Raw genomic sequence first — 16,465 nt, 5'->3', positions numbered from 1 at the left:
TTTCCAGCCACTTTTAATTATCTTCTTTGGAAATACAGTAAAGAAAAGAAAGATAAAAAACTTCTAAATTCAGATGTAGTAATTTCCTGATTATCTTTGCACTTAATGCAAAGTACCCCCAAATAATCTGAAAATCATTTACTATGCAATGCTCTCATCTAGTGGTTCCAGACCTGTAGCCCAGAGACCTGTTGGGAGTTAGTTGTATTACAAGTTCCTAAATCTACCCACATATGTACCAAAGCATTGTTTCTAGTCTGAATGATTTTTTTCCACATATGGGTGTTCTTATTTTTTAATTGTGTGTGCAGATGTGCTCATTAATAAAATACAATTCATTTAAAGGGACACTGAATTGATAGGAGGTTTCTGCGAATTATGTGTGATTTTGATTAGTAGATACTAAAAATCCAAGTTTTATTAGGTGAAGGCCTAGGAGGGTTTTTTTTTTTTTTTTAAATCTCTATGGAAAGATTATCATATTTTCAAAGTGGTGAGAACTGCACAGGGAAAATTCAGAATTTCTAAAACTATGCGGTTTGTAGTGGAAAGGAATTACTGACTCTGGCACATGTCTGGCACTGCAGGAGATGCAGTCACATGATCCATTTCATTAAACCTGCAGAAGTTCTCCAAGTGATCAGGAGTATGATCCCATTTTAGAGATGAAGAAACAGGCTCAAAAAGATATAAGTTGATCTGACCCTAACGCTGGGCTTTCTCCACGAGCTGTCACCCACTGAAGGGCAGAGTAGGTTAAAGGACTGAAGTTATCCTTAGCAATGAAGGATTAAAATATAAATTATCTCTCTGGATTGATTTATTTGTTAACTACTAGGTGAATATTTGCTTTTGGTGAGTAGAGAAAATAATTTCTCCTAAAAAAAGCAGGAAGGAGGGTTAAAGTCAAGCTCTTTGGGAGTCAATCCATTACATTTTCTAAATGGACTTGGAGGCAATAATAGCCTTCAAAGTGGCTGGAGCCCAGCTGCAGATGAGTCTCTGGCCGAAACCAGCTGGTTCTCTCAGCTACATCTGTCCATCAGCAGCCCCAAACAAAAGCTTGGCTTTAATTAGTCTGTCTTAGCATTTATATGTGCCAAGTGCCCTGCCATTAATCTGATTCATTATTCCACATAACAACCTAAGTAGGTTGATAGGGCCAAGATGTAGGAGGCTAAGTGATTTCAGGTTGCCCTTTTGAAAATACTGTCAGGTCAGGAAAATCTGAGGTTGTACACTAGAAAATCCGCAGTCACAGCTACTTTCACGTTACCCTTCTTCCCCCTCTTTGGTCATAATTACTATGCTATTTAGGGCATGCCAGGTACTATTCTAGTGTTTGTTTTGATATAATTCCTTTTGATTACATTTCCATTTTGTTTCCGGATTTATGAAATGTTCAGAGTGCCTAATGGCAGAAAACATTCTCTCCCCATTTCATGTCTCATTAAATACAACTTTCAAAGTGCTATTTTTAGTAAAAATGAGCAAACAACAAAAATAACATTTGGTTGTGGGTCTCTGTTCCCTATTTCGCAGACCCAGCATTCTCTTTCTCTGTTTTTTAAAATATGATGACTCTTGAGTGTACTGAGAAAACTTTTTTAAAGGCTGTAACCGTGTGTGTGTGTGTGTGTGTGTGTGTGTGTGTGTGTGTGTGTGTGTGGAATCAGAACTCCTTGGGTGTGCTTAGATAACAGAGACATGAGAGACTGTTAAGGCATCAACCAGCCCTTTATTAAATCATGTTATTAAGGGAGTACTTGTAGCTAATTGCAGAGTCTGACCATGTCTCCTTTGTTCCCCTGCTTCATGCCCCTGAGGGCAACAAAGAGGACCTTTCTACCCATTAGGTGATGCGAAGACCTGTGGGCCTGCAAATTTCCTGCTGGATGAACAGTTTCAAAGGGCTAGGGGCCTGTGATCATCAGGTTCTTTGCATAGTGGTCTTGCCTGGTGCTTTGGGACTCAGATTAGTAGAGCACTCCTGGGAACTGGATCAATAGGCGGATGTCGTGACTTCTGTTTCTGCACATAAGTTAATTTATAACTTTGCTGATGTCACTAATTAATCCCTTGACAGGGGTATGGGAGTAAAATCCTCTTCTTGCAGGAATTCAACAAAAACACGGCTGGATCTTTTCCCACTTTTCTCTTTCCCTTCTTAACAGAAAACAGCTAGTCTGAGGCAAGGTGAATAATGAGAAATTATTTGGGGAGAGGGGTTAAGTGTTATTTACTTTCCCTGTAATTTTGATTTTCAGCATTATCAAGTAAGTGTTATAAGTAGTTGAGAAATTGCTTAAAAGTGTTGTATGCTGCATGCATGCATTATTTTACCGGTATAAATTGATTCCAAAATAATAAAATGCAGGTGATGAACATGTTTTAAAGTTTTTAAAAAATTTCTTGTGGTAAACATCCTTGCTTTCTTTTATTATGTCTCAGGAGAGGATGAGGTGGGAATATGCATTTTAGACCTTTACTGATGTTCTCTTAACTTTGGCGCTATTTGATTTGGTGCATTCAGTGACTGTATTAACCCCCTCTCAGACTAATAGGGGTCACTTTTCAGGGGTTCATGTGTGTGAGAAGATGAACAGGGGTGGCTTTTGCAGAATAATCAAACTGACCAGAGTGTGATTTCTTCTTTTGAAGGAGCAATGTCAGGAGGCTTTAATTTTCAGGTTTCCGATGGTTTGAACTTCGCAGCACGACAAATTTTTAGCATCACAGCTCGAGCTCTAGTCTTAAGCTTAGAAGTAAACAGAGGACTAAGCATCTTTCCAGGTAAGATTTTTTAACTTCACCGAGTATTTGGGTATAAGTGTTTTTCAGTTTATTTAGAAAGTTCTACCTTTGTGGTATATGGTGTCATCTTTTACTAAAGGATGCTATCATCAGTTACAGCGTCCCAGAAAGAATTGTCTCATGCAGGAATTTAGTCTCACCCCCCGCCCCCCACCCTTTCTCCTCTCCTTTTTCTCAGCAGAGAGCATGTTGGGTGAAGAGCCAGGCAGGGCGAAATCACTGAAACAGCCATGTCTAGGATCCAAGTGCGCATTTCCCCTGCTCTCTCCTTGGGGTCCTTAAAGAAGCAGCAGAGCCAGGCTCTGTCATGACCATCTAGATCTTGGGGTTTTCTTTTTTGGAGTTTAAAACCCCTATGCATCATAGGGGATTTCTCTGAGTTCTTGCTTGGGGGCTCTAAGCCTTTGGGCTGCTTTTTTGCAGGAATCTCAGCCTGGCTGAGGTGGAAAGATCTAAGTGAGCCATCCCTGAGTCAATACCCTCACTGTGGGGATAGTGAAAAATTTACCTAATGGCAGGGGTTAAAAAAAGGGGGTGGGGTGGGGCAAGGAAAGAATGTAAAACTTATGTCGACTAAAAAAATATGCACAACCTAGAAGTTGAAAGTTACGTTTTATTCAGTGGACAAAACTGAGGATTTAAGTCCGGGAGGCAGCATCTCAACCCTGAGAAAACTGCTCGGTGAAGGCGAGGTGGGGGGCTAGGGTATATAGGAGTTTTGCAGCAAAGGACAGGTAGTAGGAACACAAGATTATAAATGGAAGACTAGACATCTCAAGTTAAGGAATTTAACGCTTTTCTTTGTATGGGAAGATGCAGAGGTCTGTGCTCACAGAAATCATCTCTTTGATATGTACCTCATCTATCTGGGGCCAGTATCCTGTGTTTTCACATCCTGAGTTTCCTCAGGGCTCACCATTGGAAATGGCTGCAGTCTGATGGGGCTTCTAGGTGGCAGGTATTCTTTGATTCCTTCCTGAGCCTCAGGGCTCACTGGCTCACCTTTGGAGGTGGCTGCAATTGCTGATGATGTAACATCCTTTGTTTATTGATATGGCAGGCAGTATTTTATTTCTCGCTTATTTACCAAAAAAAAAAAAAAAAAAAAAAAAAAAAGCGCTAAGGTAGGCATCACAGGAAACAAGAAAATTTATATTACAGTTTTTAAAAAACCCCTGTGCATTGTAACTGGTTTAATTGATATGCATTATAAGTAAAATATAAATGGAGAAAGACACTATTTTATTAATTGTGGCCACTCCATGGTTACTCTAGCCAGTTGTTTTCAACCACTGAGAAGCCTTAAAAATACATGTCTCAGCCTCACCTTACACCAGTTGAGGAGTCTTTGGGATAGGCCTCCCTATTATTATTATTATTATTATCTTTTTAGGGCCACACCTGCGGCTTATGGAAGTTCCCAGGCCAGGGCTTGAATCAGAGCTGCACCTGCCAGCCTACGCCACAGCCACAGCAATGTAGGATCCAAGCTGCATCTGCAACCTACACCTTGGCCCATGGCAATGTTGGATCCTTAACCCACTGAGCAAGGCCAGAGATCAAACCTGAGTCCTCATGGATACTAGTCGGGTTTGTTACTGCTGAGCCAGGACAGGAACTCCATCATCATTATTTTGAGGTACAACTGGACTGAGATCCATGGAGCTAGCCCTGTACCAGTCTTTTAATCCTTATATCTGTGTGCGAGAAGAAATATATTCACAGCAAGTTGGCAGGATTTGTGGCTGATAATGCAACTTGGCTGTGTAACCAAGGAAATTGTAGATAAAGCTTACATACGTCTATAACAGACCTAGAGAAAAATCACTGTGTATAACTTAAAAAACCAAGAAGTTTTTAGGAGAAATTTTGAAATATTCAGGTGTCTTAAGTATTTGAGCTCACAAAAAGAAGCCTTATCAAAATCCAATTAAAGATATATTAACCCAGATTCTTCTCTCCTAAAACCTTTTCACGTTCCGTAATTTCTCTCTGAGAATAAGGGTGATGCTTCTATTGTTTTTTTTCAGGGCAATGAAGGTGCCATTTAGTGTTTTAAAATATGTGAAAAAACTACTGTACCCTAATATTCTGAAAAATATAGCAATCTATTTTTTAAAAGTTCTAAATCAGAGTAAATCTGCTTGCTGCAAAAAAATTAAATACCTTTCATCTATTCTGGCTAAACTCTAGTGTGGTAGTTCAAGACAGTTTTATTAGATTAAAGGGGAGTTATAGCCACTATAGCTTTGAAAGTTTTGAGTTTCTGGCCCCTGTTTTACTGAATATTAGTTGAGTAAGAAAAATATGTTAAAGTGGCCCAATTTCCTTTGTCACCCTTGTGGAACTACGCAAAACATATAGTTGTCTTAGCCCTCTGTTTAGTATTTAGTCACGGCCCTGAGTAACCGTCTCCTTTCCATTCTCAACATGCACTGCTTCTGCCCTGCCCTGGCCTCCCTCTAACTGTGTTGAGAACCCTCCCCTGGAACCTGCATGTTTTCCTCAGATCCCAAAGCTCTTCCTTTTCCCAATTCCCCCAGCTTGTCAGATCTGATATTCTTGGTTTCTGTGTCATCCTCTATCCCCAGACGATGTTTCCAGTTCTGGCTCCTGGCCAGTGGGAAGGAAGATGGATTTCCATGTACTCTTTTGTTAGGTGGCTCTTAGGTTTGATCTGATCTTGGGCAGGTGTGGAATGAGAATGATGGGGTCACAGATTTTAGAGACAGGATGGACCTCTAGGTCACTTGGTCCGGTTACTCTTGGCATTCTTCCTACCCTAACATCCCCAAGTTGCAGTGGCCCCCTCTTTTCTGCATCAGAATTCCCGTGGTCTGAAGACCACACCTCCTCATCTTCTCTCCAGGGAGGGCAAAAAATACATCTTCACTCTAAGACTTACAGTTTTTAACATGCTGATTTGCTTTTGAAATCTCCAAGAAGTATACATAGAGTGAGGGGTTGCCACACAGGTGTAGTCATAGAGCCCTTTTGTTATCACACCTCTTATAGGACAGTTCTACTATGGATTTAGGTGGGACCTTACTGAAATCTTTCTCAAATTAAACACTTGAAGCTCATTGATGAAAATATCAATGTTTGGATAAAATGAGGTAGGCAGTGGGGGGGGGTGTGGAAATTCCTTTTGGCTCTTGGTGAATTGGGCTGCATGGTAAAAGATGTTCATTGAGCAGTTACATCATGCTAGTCTTGATGACTGAGCATGCTCCGGGTGACTGCTGACTAGGGACTGAACACCCTTCTGGGTTAGGTAGCTGGACGAGGGAATGAGGGATACACCCTGGCTGGGAAAAAAGTATCCTTGGCCTGGAACCCAAACCAAGGGGTCCTTTACCCCTTGGGTCCTCTACCCACAAGGATTAAGATAAACAAAGTGGTTTTTCTTAAAGAATCTCGAATCCACCTCCTACCTGCCTAAGGTAATCCTCTAAGTGAAGGAATAAATGAAAAGTTAAGAGTCTTTTATAAGAAGGAAATAATTAAGAAAGCACAGTGAGGAAAATTTCCAAAGAAAAACTGAAGATAAGAGGTTGGATGTGGGGGTACCCAGAGATTGCACACAAAAGACATAACCCACTTAACAGGAGCCTTAGCGAGTAACAGAGAATGGGCCTTAGTTATGACTTTATGTAACATTATAAAGCATCAGAGGCCTCTCCAGGGTGACCTCAGGTCCTCGGTCCCCAGCTCCAGAAACCAGAAGGTGGCAGTGACTGCAAAACTTTCAGCCATAAGAACTAAGAGAGATGGGGGAGGCAGTTAAAACATCATTTTGTGTGACAACCACGGCTGTGCCAAGGCAGTCCTGAACCTGGGGCAGAGCTGTGTTCCTCAGGCTGATATTTCCAGGTACTCCTACCTCCACTCCCAGAAGCCCCAAGACCTAGTGCCCATCTCAGGAGCTCAGGTATTTTATTTTATTTCATTTCATTTCATTTCATTTCATTTTGCTTTGCTTTGCTTTTCAGCTTTATAGAGGTGTAATTGACAAATAAAATTGTAAGATATCTGAAATATACAATGTCATGTTTCGATAAATGTTTGCAGTGTGAAAAGACTCCCTCATCCAGTGAATGAACACATCCATCACTGTGATGTATTAATTTTTTGGTGCGTGTGAGAACATTTAAGTTCTACTCTCTTAGCAAATTTCAGTTATACAATAGTGTTATTAATTATAGTCACCATGTTATACATTGGATCCTCAGACCTTATTTATTTTATGACTAAAAGTTTGTACCCTTTTACCAACCTCTACCCATTTCCTTTACCTCTCCCAGCAACCACTTTCCATTCTTTCTCTGTGAGTTAGACTTTTTTTTTTAAAGATTCCACATATAAATGATACCATGTAGTGTTTGTCTTTCTCTATCTAGCTTGTTTCACTAAACGCATTGCCCTTAGCTTCACCCACATTGTTGCAAATGACAGGATTTCCTTCTTTTTCAAGGTTGAATGATATTCTAGTGTGTGTGTGTGTGTGTGTGTGTGTGTGTGTGTGTGTGTGTGTGTACGTACCCCACATTTTACAACATTTTGTGGATCCATTCATTCACTGGTGGACATTTAAGGATGTTTCCATACCTTGGCTATTGTGAATAATGCTGCAATAAACTTGAGAGTACAGATTTCTCTTGAAGATAATGGTTTCGTTTCCTTTGAATATATACCTAGAAATGGGATTGCTGGATCGTATAGCAGTTCTATTTTCAATTTCTTAAGGAATCTCCATACTATTTTCCATAGTGACTGCACCAATTTACATTCCCACCAACAGTGCACAAAGCTTCCCTTTTCCCCACATCCTCACTAGCATTTGTTATTTCTTGTCTTTTTGATAATGGACATCCTAACAGGAGTGAGGTGATACCTCATTGTGTTTTTGATTTGCTTCCCTGATGATTAGTGTTGATGAGCACCTTTTCATGTACCTATTGCCTATTTGTAAGAGTTCTTTGGAAAAATGTCTGTTTAGGTCCTTTGCCTGTTTTTTTATTTGAGTTGCCTGGATTTTTTGCTACTAAGTTGTATGAGATCTTTACATATTTTGAGTATTAATCCCTTACCAGATACATGGTTTGAAAATCTTTTCTCCCATTCCAGATGTTGCCTTTTCATTTCATTGATGGTTTCCTCTGCTGAGCAGTTGTAGTCCCACTTGCTTATTTTTGTTTTTGTTGTCAGGTATTTTGAAGGCCTCTAAATTGAAGGCTCAGAATAATCCTTTCATGTTTAAAAATCGTTTCAAAAACCAGCTTCTCCATGTATTAACTGTAGTCCAGATCCTGCCTTTAAGCACCTAATGTGGTTTGACGGCCCTCGTTCTCCAAGACTATGAAGTTTGAGTAAGGAAAGCAAAATGGGGGCGTTCCCGTTGTGGCTCAGTGGTTAATGAATCCAACTAGGAACCATGAGGTTGCAGGTTCGATCCCTGGCCTTGCTCAATGGGTTAAGGATCCGGCGTTGCCATGAGCTGTGATGTAGGTTGCAGACGCAGCTCGGATCCCGCATTGCTGTGGCTCTGGCGTAGGCCGGTGGCTACAGCTCCGATTGGACCCCTAGCCTGGGAATCTCCATATGCCGCAGGAGCGGCCCAAGAATTGTCAAAAAGACAAAAAAAAAAAAAAAGCAAAACAGATATCATTTAAGAGGCTTAATTTTTATTGAGTGATTGACTCAACTTCATAAACAATTTATGAAGTGTCTACTCTAAGAGCTGCTCTGTGCAAGGCCTAATGCTAAAGCCCTTTAGTAATAGCTAAAACAGAAAAGAAAACATGAGATTCTGGGCCAGGATGTCAGTCTCTCCCAGATCTGCCATCCTATCAGGTTGGGGATGTCCCTTAAATCCATGCAAATACAAGGATATGTATTCCAGCCCTCTGCCTCTCCAGTTGTGATCCAGGGACCTTCTAGTCTGTGAACTGATAAGAATGAAAAGTGAAAGGAAGCGTTTACAAATTTTTATAGCAATTTGACATTGCTGCAACTTTTTATTGTATTTTATTAAATTATTGGAAATTATTGGTCCACAGTGGATGGGGGGTGGGGAATTCTTATCCTTCACCACAGAGCATTTGAGAAACACTGCTCTAACCTGAATGTCCCCAAGTCTCTCTCTCTCTGGTTGTCAGTGAGGTCACATTAGTACACAGACCCATTCATCACTTGTTCTTCTCCCCTTAACATCCACATGGGCCCTTCCCTCCCCACGTTGTCCATGCAATGTACATGTCTGGAGGTCCTCTAGAGATGGCTCATGTTTCTTGCAGAGCCAGTCTCTCCCCCAGGTGTCCACAGATAGACATTCCATTGAGTACCTGTAGCCACCGTCAGGCCAGGACACACCTGTCCTCCCAGGGGACAGTGCTGTCTCCTGTTCTCTCCATGCACAGGGTCAGCTCCCCCTTCCTGTGCTCAGAGCTGAGCTGGGTGTCACTCACCTGGCACTGCCTTCTTTCTCTCAAGATCAGTTAGACATGCAGCAGAGGGATTTTCCTCCTTCATCTCTGGCCCCAGTAGCAAAGCATGTCGACAAACAAGCCTGACAGATCACTAGCCTCTCTTGGCCCAATTTCAAGTTAGAGCTGGCCAGTCCTCCATGCATAGCCAGGTGTTTTCCAGAATTTTCAGGGGTCTCTAAAGATCGTTTCATTAACTGTAGCCTTCATATGCTTCATACTTATATGCATGTTTTAATCTTCACTTAGGTTCCATAAAGCCCCTTTCATCTTGTGACTTGAGAGCTGTGACCAATGATGTGGACAGTGCAGGAAATAGAACCATAACCTTTACGGTTGTAAGTTCCCCTAGACTTGGGAGGTTGGTGCGAGTAAATTCTGACAACAGCACAGAGGATGTTTCCGTATTTACGCAGAATCTGGTGAGTCCTAAAGTTTGCCTATGTAGCTGGGGAGGGCTGGGCGTCGCTGCAGGGCAGCCCTCTCACTTGTCTGCATCTTGTTGAACCAAGCAGATGTGCCCCTTTGCCCAGGCAATTACTCATTCCAGCTGTGCTGGAAATAGAGCGAATCAGATGTCTGCCTTTAAGCGTTTTTTTTTTTTTTTTTGAAAACTGGACACTTCGTAGTGATCATATGATGGAACACAGCTGTCAGAAAACACCAAGCAAATTCACACCCCCTGTCTAATAAATAAGAAGGGATCCTTTTATCACTAGAGACAAATTTAAGAGGAAACCCAAAGCAGAGTTATATATAATTTCATATGTTACAGTTATATGTATGCGTATAAATACGTATGTATATAAGGTATGTGTGTGTGTTTAATCTGTATCCAGAGCCATCTGTTTTCAACTTCACTGGTACTTTACCACCACTTTCTATGTACCTTTTTATTTAAATGCATAAGCCTTTAAAGGTTTGTTTGTTTCATTTTTGTATTTTTTTTCACTTTTGCATCCTAGAAATCTGACTGACTGGTTTGCTTATATGGCATTTCATTTTCTAAACATCTACATTTCCAAATGGTTTTCTTGAATATAACATTTCTTGCTTGCCATTCAGCGTTATTTTTTCCATTCTTAGAGAGTGAGTACAGGGAGCTGATCTAGCTTTAGCTTTGTATGACTAAGGAATAAAAAAGTCCAAAATCAAATTTAGAGGAAATAGAATGAATCAAAAGTCTACCTTTAACTGTTGAGCCATTTTTCCCCACTGTGATGTGACAGAATTGAATTTAGCTTTTGCTTTGCAATCACCTTTGTCTGGGATGCTTTTAAGGGAACAGATCATGAGGTTAGCAAAAGTTCTGAAAGTGACACTGAAAAGAGGAAGTGTAAATTCTCTAGTTCACAGATGCATTCTGGAGGAAGCAAAAAGAGATTAGGATAAAAACTACATTCTGTAAGGGTACTTAATGTGCCTAACGGCATCAAAACCTGCCCATTCAGTTTACATTTAGAATACTGGCAAGAATATCAGTCGTATAAAGATGACTAGCCCTAGTTCTTTAAAAAAAAAAAAAAAAAAAAAAAAAAAAAAAAAAAAAAAAAAAAAAAAAAACAGGATTATTTTTTAATGGTGATCGTTTCAAGCATTAGTTTTCACTACTTTTCTTTTTTTTCTTTCTATAGCCACACCTTCCATATATGGAAGATCCCAGGCTAGAGGTCGAATCGGAGCTGCAGCTGCTGGCCTATGCCACAACCACAGCAATGTCATATCTGAACTGTGTCTTTGACCTGTGCCGGAGCTTGTGGCAATGCCAGATCCTTAAACCCACTGAGTGAGGCCAGGGATGGTACCCACATCCTCACGGAGACAACGTTGAGTTCTTCACCCACCCAGCCACAATGAGAACTCAAGTTTCCACTACATTTCATCTCAAATATATAATATTTCAGATTAATATGATCTAAATAGGCTTTAGTTATAGTTCCTATCGTGGCACAGCTGAAAAGAATCCAACTAGGAACCATGAGGTTGCAGGTTCAATCCCTGGCCTTGCTTAGTGGGTTAAGGATCCAGCGTTGCTGTGAGCTGTGGTGTAGGTCACAGATGTGGCTCAGATCTGGTGTTGCTGTAGCTGTGGTGTAGGCCAGCGGCTACAGCTCCCATTGGACTCCTAGCCTGGGAACCTCTATATGCTTCAACTGTGGCCCTAAAATGCAAATAAATAAATAAATAAATAAACAGGCTTTAGTAGACATGGTGGTAGGTTATGCTGCAGTAATAAACAACTTCTCAATCTCAATGGCTTACAACAACAAAAGCTTATTTCTCACATATATTGTACATGGCCCATGGGTTGGCTGTGGGTCTGTTCTACATTTGTCCTTTATTCCAGGGTCCAAGTTGAAGGAGGGGACCTCCCTTGGGCATTGCCATATTTGCAACAGGGAGAAAAGTAATGATGGTGGAACCATGTGATAACTCCTAAAGTTTATGCTCGGAAGTGCATACCTCTCACTGACTAAAGAAAGTCATGTGAGAGAGCCTGATGTCAGTGGGGTGGGGATGGATAAGCATCTCATAGGGAGGAGGCACTGGAACAATAGAACCATCCACCATGGTGGGCTAGCCTGGTAATTGGAAAACTGTTTATGATACATTGAGCACATTTTCCTGTAAAAACAAACTGCCTTCCTGAGACCACATATTTGTAAACAGGAATTAAAACCCGAGGCTAGTTATAAGGCAGGCAGAGTCTTAGTGATTAAAATCCAATTATTTTAAGGTTTTATTTTTCCTCCCATTATTCCTTCTACTTTACGAACCATGAGGCAAGTGTCAAGAAAATGTATCAGTGGCAGGTGATAGTCTGTGGATGATGTGTTACACTGGGGCTCAGGGCCATAAAGGACCTGCACAGGTGTATCTGGGGTAAAGGGCTTTAGACCCAGCTGTTGGTCCTCATGGAGGCAAGGGGCAGGCTCCGTCATGGAAGCACACACTGAGCAATGTCACAGGTCAGGTGTGGTAAGAGAGGAGTCTGTTCTCAAATGGTCCAGGAGACGACCCTTCTCACCTCACACAGCCCTTTCTTCTCCAAAGCATGCACCCACTGTGCCTGGCTCAGTGCTTTAACTCAAGGGACAAAGGAGAGCTCCTTCTGTTGTACACAAGGCATCAGACCGTGTATCAGGCCTTATCTGCAAGTACACTCCTGGATGTGATGATTCCTGTCTCCCCAAAGCAACATCTAAGATTTATTTGGAGGCTGGAAATTTGGCACAGCAGCCCACACTCTCTGTCTTCAGTGTGTGAGTATGGAAAGAGCACATAATTTAGGAATCTGGCACCCTGTTTCTGCTCCTTGATCCACTGCTGACCACTCATGACTGAGGACAATGCCTTGGCCTCTAAAGTCAGAAGATCTGGATTAGCTCTGTGAGTTATGGCAAATGACCTATCTTTTGAACCTGTTTCCTGATCTATAAAATGAGGGACTATAGTAGTAATGATAACTGAAACTATTTTGAACGTTCCCCATGTCCCAAGCTCCATTCTAAGCGTTCTTCTCTACTACTCATCATGTCACTTAACAGGCTTGGATCCTAAAGCACAGGGAAGTTAAGCACCTTGCCCACAGCTACACAGCTTAGAAGTGGCAGAGTCAAGACTTATTTTTTTGTTTGTTTTAATCTTTTTAGGGCCATACTTGTGGCATATGGAGGTTCCCAGGCTAGGGGTTGAATCAGAGCTACAGCTGCTGCCCGGCCCCATTGCCACAGCAACGCCAGATCTGAGCCCTGTCTGCAACCAACACGACAGCTCACAGCAATGCCGGATCCTTAACCCACTGAACGAGGCCAGGGATCAAATCCTTATCCTCGTGGATACCAATTGGGTTCATTACTGCTAAGCCACGATGGGAACTCCCCAGAGCCAGGATTCAAATCCAGGGTCTCCACTATAGGCCATGCTCCTATCCAGTAGGTTATACTTTCCTCTTGAGTGTGTAAGGAATTAACACAGATAATGAATACAAAATGCCTAGCACACTGCCCCACATGTAGTGGACACTAAATAAATGGTAGATAAGGCTGTTGTGATTGCCTTCCATCCTTGAAGATGTGAGAAGTTCCTTTGCTCTCATAGTAGCCCAAGGACTTGTTTCACAGGGCAAGCGATTTTCTGGGACACTGGAATTGGCTGCTGTGTTTACCCTAATGTGCTGCAGTGATTTAATAAATGGAAATGAGGTCATTAGAAGAAAATGACATTTACTTCACCCTGTAACCTGCTTTCTTTTCCCTTTGTGAGAGAGTCCCTGGTGTTCTAGAATACATTTCCCTGAGTGATGACGAGAGGAGGGGGCTGAGGAAAATGTCAGGGGGCCTCACGCCTGGATCCAGCAGCACTTCATCCTTGGGCAGAGCACAGGCAGGAGGCAGAATGAGGCCTTGGACTGGGTACCAAAGATCCCACCCCAGAGGGTCAGAGCAGGGAGGACCCAGTGGAAGGACCCCTCACCAGAGCAGCTGACAGCTGCTGTACAAAGTTGAGGTGTCTTTGCAGGATATGTTTGGCTAAATTTCCAAGTTTCTGTGAATAAGTTTCACCGAAATACTGTGTCTCCCTTTCCACTTAAATAGTTATAAAGAACACCAGTAATGTGTGGAGAGGAGAGTGTGCAGAGGAAACTTTGTAAGGATATAAACCCAAATGCAACTCTGGCTCTCAGTGTGTGTGGTTTTTTTGAGTACAGAAATAACACATGCTTATTGTAAAGATAAAATTAGAAAACACTAAAGCAGAAGATTAGTATTGAAAAAGAATAGGGCATCATCAGTAAATTCAGTACAGTTGGAGTTCACCTGAAGGGATTCCAATTCTGTTTAGCTTGTGTGTTCAAAAATGTACATTTTAATTTGTGACTGGAAGAAACATTATCTCCCCGATTTTCCTCTTTTCAGATCCTGTCTCCATCACATGCAAGTGGAATGTGAATTTTTTGCTAAAATCTGAGTTTCATGGCCTAAAACAACAGGACCCTAAATAGAGACCCTAATTCAGGTCCCCAATTAGGGCCTTGGTCAACTGCAGCCATTTTATGGTGGCTCAGATTTACTCCTCAGCAGCTCCAGAACATTTTGGGAAGTAAAAGAAAGAGTGGTAGGAGTTCCCATCTTGGTACAGTGAAAACAAATCCAACTGGGAACCATGGGGTTTCAGGTTTGATCCCTGGCCTCGCTCAGTGGGTTAAGGATCTGGTGTTGCTGTGAGCTGTGGTGTAGGTCGCAGATGCAGCTTGGATCTGGCATTGCTGTGGCTCTGGCATGGGCTGGCAGCAACAGCTCTGATTAGACCCCTAGCTTGGGAATCTCCATATGCCGAAGGTGTGGCCCTAAAGAGACAAAAGACAAAAAAAAAAAAAAAAAAAGAAAGAAAGAAAGAGTGATATAGGTTTTGGAGGCATTGATGATGATTAAAACATTTTCTCTGAAATTCCTTAACAAGGACATTTATTGAGTACATATTATGTGCTTTGATTAGTCCTTTTCAATCTGGTTGGTAAGAAGAGATATTATAATTTCAGTTGTAAAAGTTGCTTAGAGCTGTTTAGCCATGTTCACATGATGAAATGGCTTTGATTGCTTTTTGGCTTTCTAGACCAGTTTTTCTAATTTCAAGAGTGAGGTCCAACCCATAACTGGCTCAGTGTCTGATTGGGACAGTGTTTTAGGCAGATAATGGTTGAGTTCTCTTTCTCATCTTAAAGGACTGAATTCTTTCCAACTCTTTACTACCCTCAGCTGGGTGAGGCAGAAACTCCATGTTATTTGCTTATAAAACTACACCCTTTCTTGCTTTTGATGGATAAACAAATTGACCATTTTAATCAGTGGCTCTGTATGTATAGCTTGTGAAAGAAATCTCGACGTTCTCCATTATGCTTAATATTGTCTTTTGGCAAAGTAATTGCGGGGAAAGCATCTGTTAGGTTACAGCTCAAGATATTTTCTTATCCTGGAATAAATTCGTGGTTTTCAAACCATCCCATGTTAATCTACCAAAGTAAACAAATGACATCCTTATTTTGCACCGTATGACACCTGCCTAATGGGAAAAGCTAAACCACAAAAGCTTATGCTTAAAATCTTATATCCTGAAGAGTTAAACGTATGAATATACAGAGAAGGAGAATCATCACAATTTATTTTTTTTACTTTTTTTTTAATTTTTAAAAATATAATTCAGTAGATTAGTAAGCATCTAGATTTTATAAGAAGATAAAAATGGTTTAATATAAAACACATAACAGGCCTAATGGGAAAAACTATATGACAATTTCAATAGAAGAATCATCACATTTTAAAATGAAATGAAAACTTTTTACAAATTTAGAGAAATTACTGTTCCTTTCAAAGAATGTATAAACAAAGTAAGAGTGAATTGAATTCTCTAAAGCGCTAATCTCTTCCTAGTAGATCTCAAGGGTAATTGAGTGATTTTCATTCCAGTGCTTATTTAGATAATTTAGAATCATTAAAAAGCAAAGTGTTCTGGTTTTGAGGTTTATGATTCCTGGCCTTTTTTCTTTTTCATAAAGCCAGTAATTACATTTTAGCCATTGTGCTGTTGTGGGTAGAAGATCATCCATCTTCATCTCGCTTGCTGCTGCAACACAGATAGAGGTTTCTAGAACACACTGAAAAATAATACAATCGATTCTGGGTTATAAATTTTGTCTAATTACCTCTTCTTCTAGACTCTTGGTTTCTTGCTCAAGACAACACTTAAATTTTAACAAATTGTGAAAAAAAAATACTGTATATATACATGTATGTGTAACTGGGTCCCCATGCTGTACAGTGGGGAAAAAAAAAAAACAATGAAAAAAGAAATTGTAAACACATTTCCTATAGGATAGAAATTAATTTATTACACCTTAGTGGAGAGCAAGTACAATGGGATCATTAAACTTTGGTCCTTTACTTTTCTGAGCAGGGAAGAATAAGTTTCTTTGTGTTAGTGGTCACCCCTGCCTTACCCACACCACATCCCTGCTTTCTTGGGGTCTCCTCATCGATGAGCTCAATAGCAACTAGGCTCAGTGGGCATTCTGAACATTTCCACAAGTTTTTTTTTTTTGTTTTTTTTTTGGCAATTTTGGTTTGGCTCTTAGAGTCCACTGAATTATGTGTTAACATATTTTTTCC

The 16,465-nt window shown here is 40.9% G+C and overlaps 1 protein-coding gene across 5 annotated transcripts in view; it reads left to right on the top strand.

The window, feature by feature from the left end:
• CSPG4B (chondroitin sulfate proteoglycan family member 4B) overlaps positions 1-16,465 on the top strand; it is a 126,452-nt gene that overhangs the window by 33,214 nt on the left and 76,773 nt on the right. For all 5 annotated transcript variants that reach the window (XR_014831299.1, XR_014831300.1, XR_002339745.2 and 2 more), the window contains exons 7-8: positions 2,662-2,793; positions 9,549-9,721. Coding sequence is in view for 1 of the 5 variants with exons in the window: in XM_013984766.3 (XP_013840220.2) it covers positions 2,662-2,793; positions 9,549-9,721 (305 nt within the window). In the remaining 4 variants the exon portion in view is untranslated. The remainder of the gene's footprint in view (positions 1-2,661; positions 2,794-9,548; positions 9,722-16,465) is intronic.

The sequence above is a fragment of the Sus scrofa genome, chromosome 16 (genome assembly GCF_054392235.1).
Source record: "Sus scrofa isolate SSC_HxYL_T2T_F1_AM1 chromosome 16, Sscrofa_HxYL_maternal_Yorkshire_Landrace_v2.0, whole genome shotgun sequence".
Lineage (NCBI taxonomy): Eukaryota > Metazoa > Chordata > Mammalia > Artiodactyla > Suidae > Sus > Sus scrofa.
The sequence above is the reverse complement of the archived record's forward strand: the minus strand, read 5'-3'. Positions and strand labels throughout refer to the sequence as shown.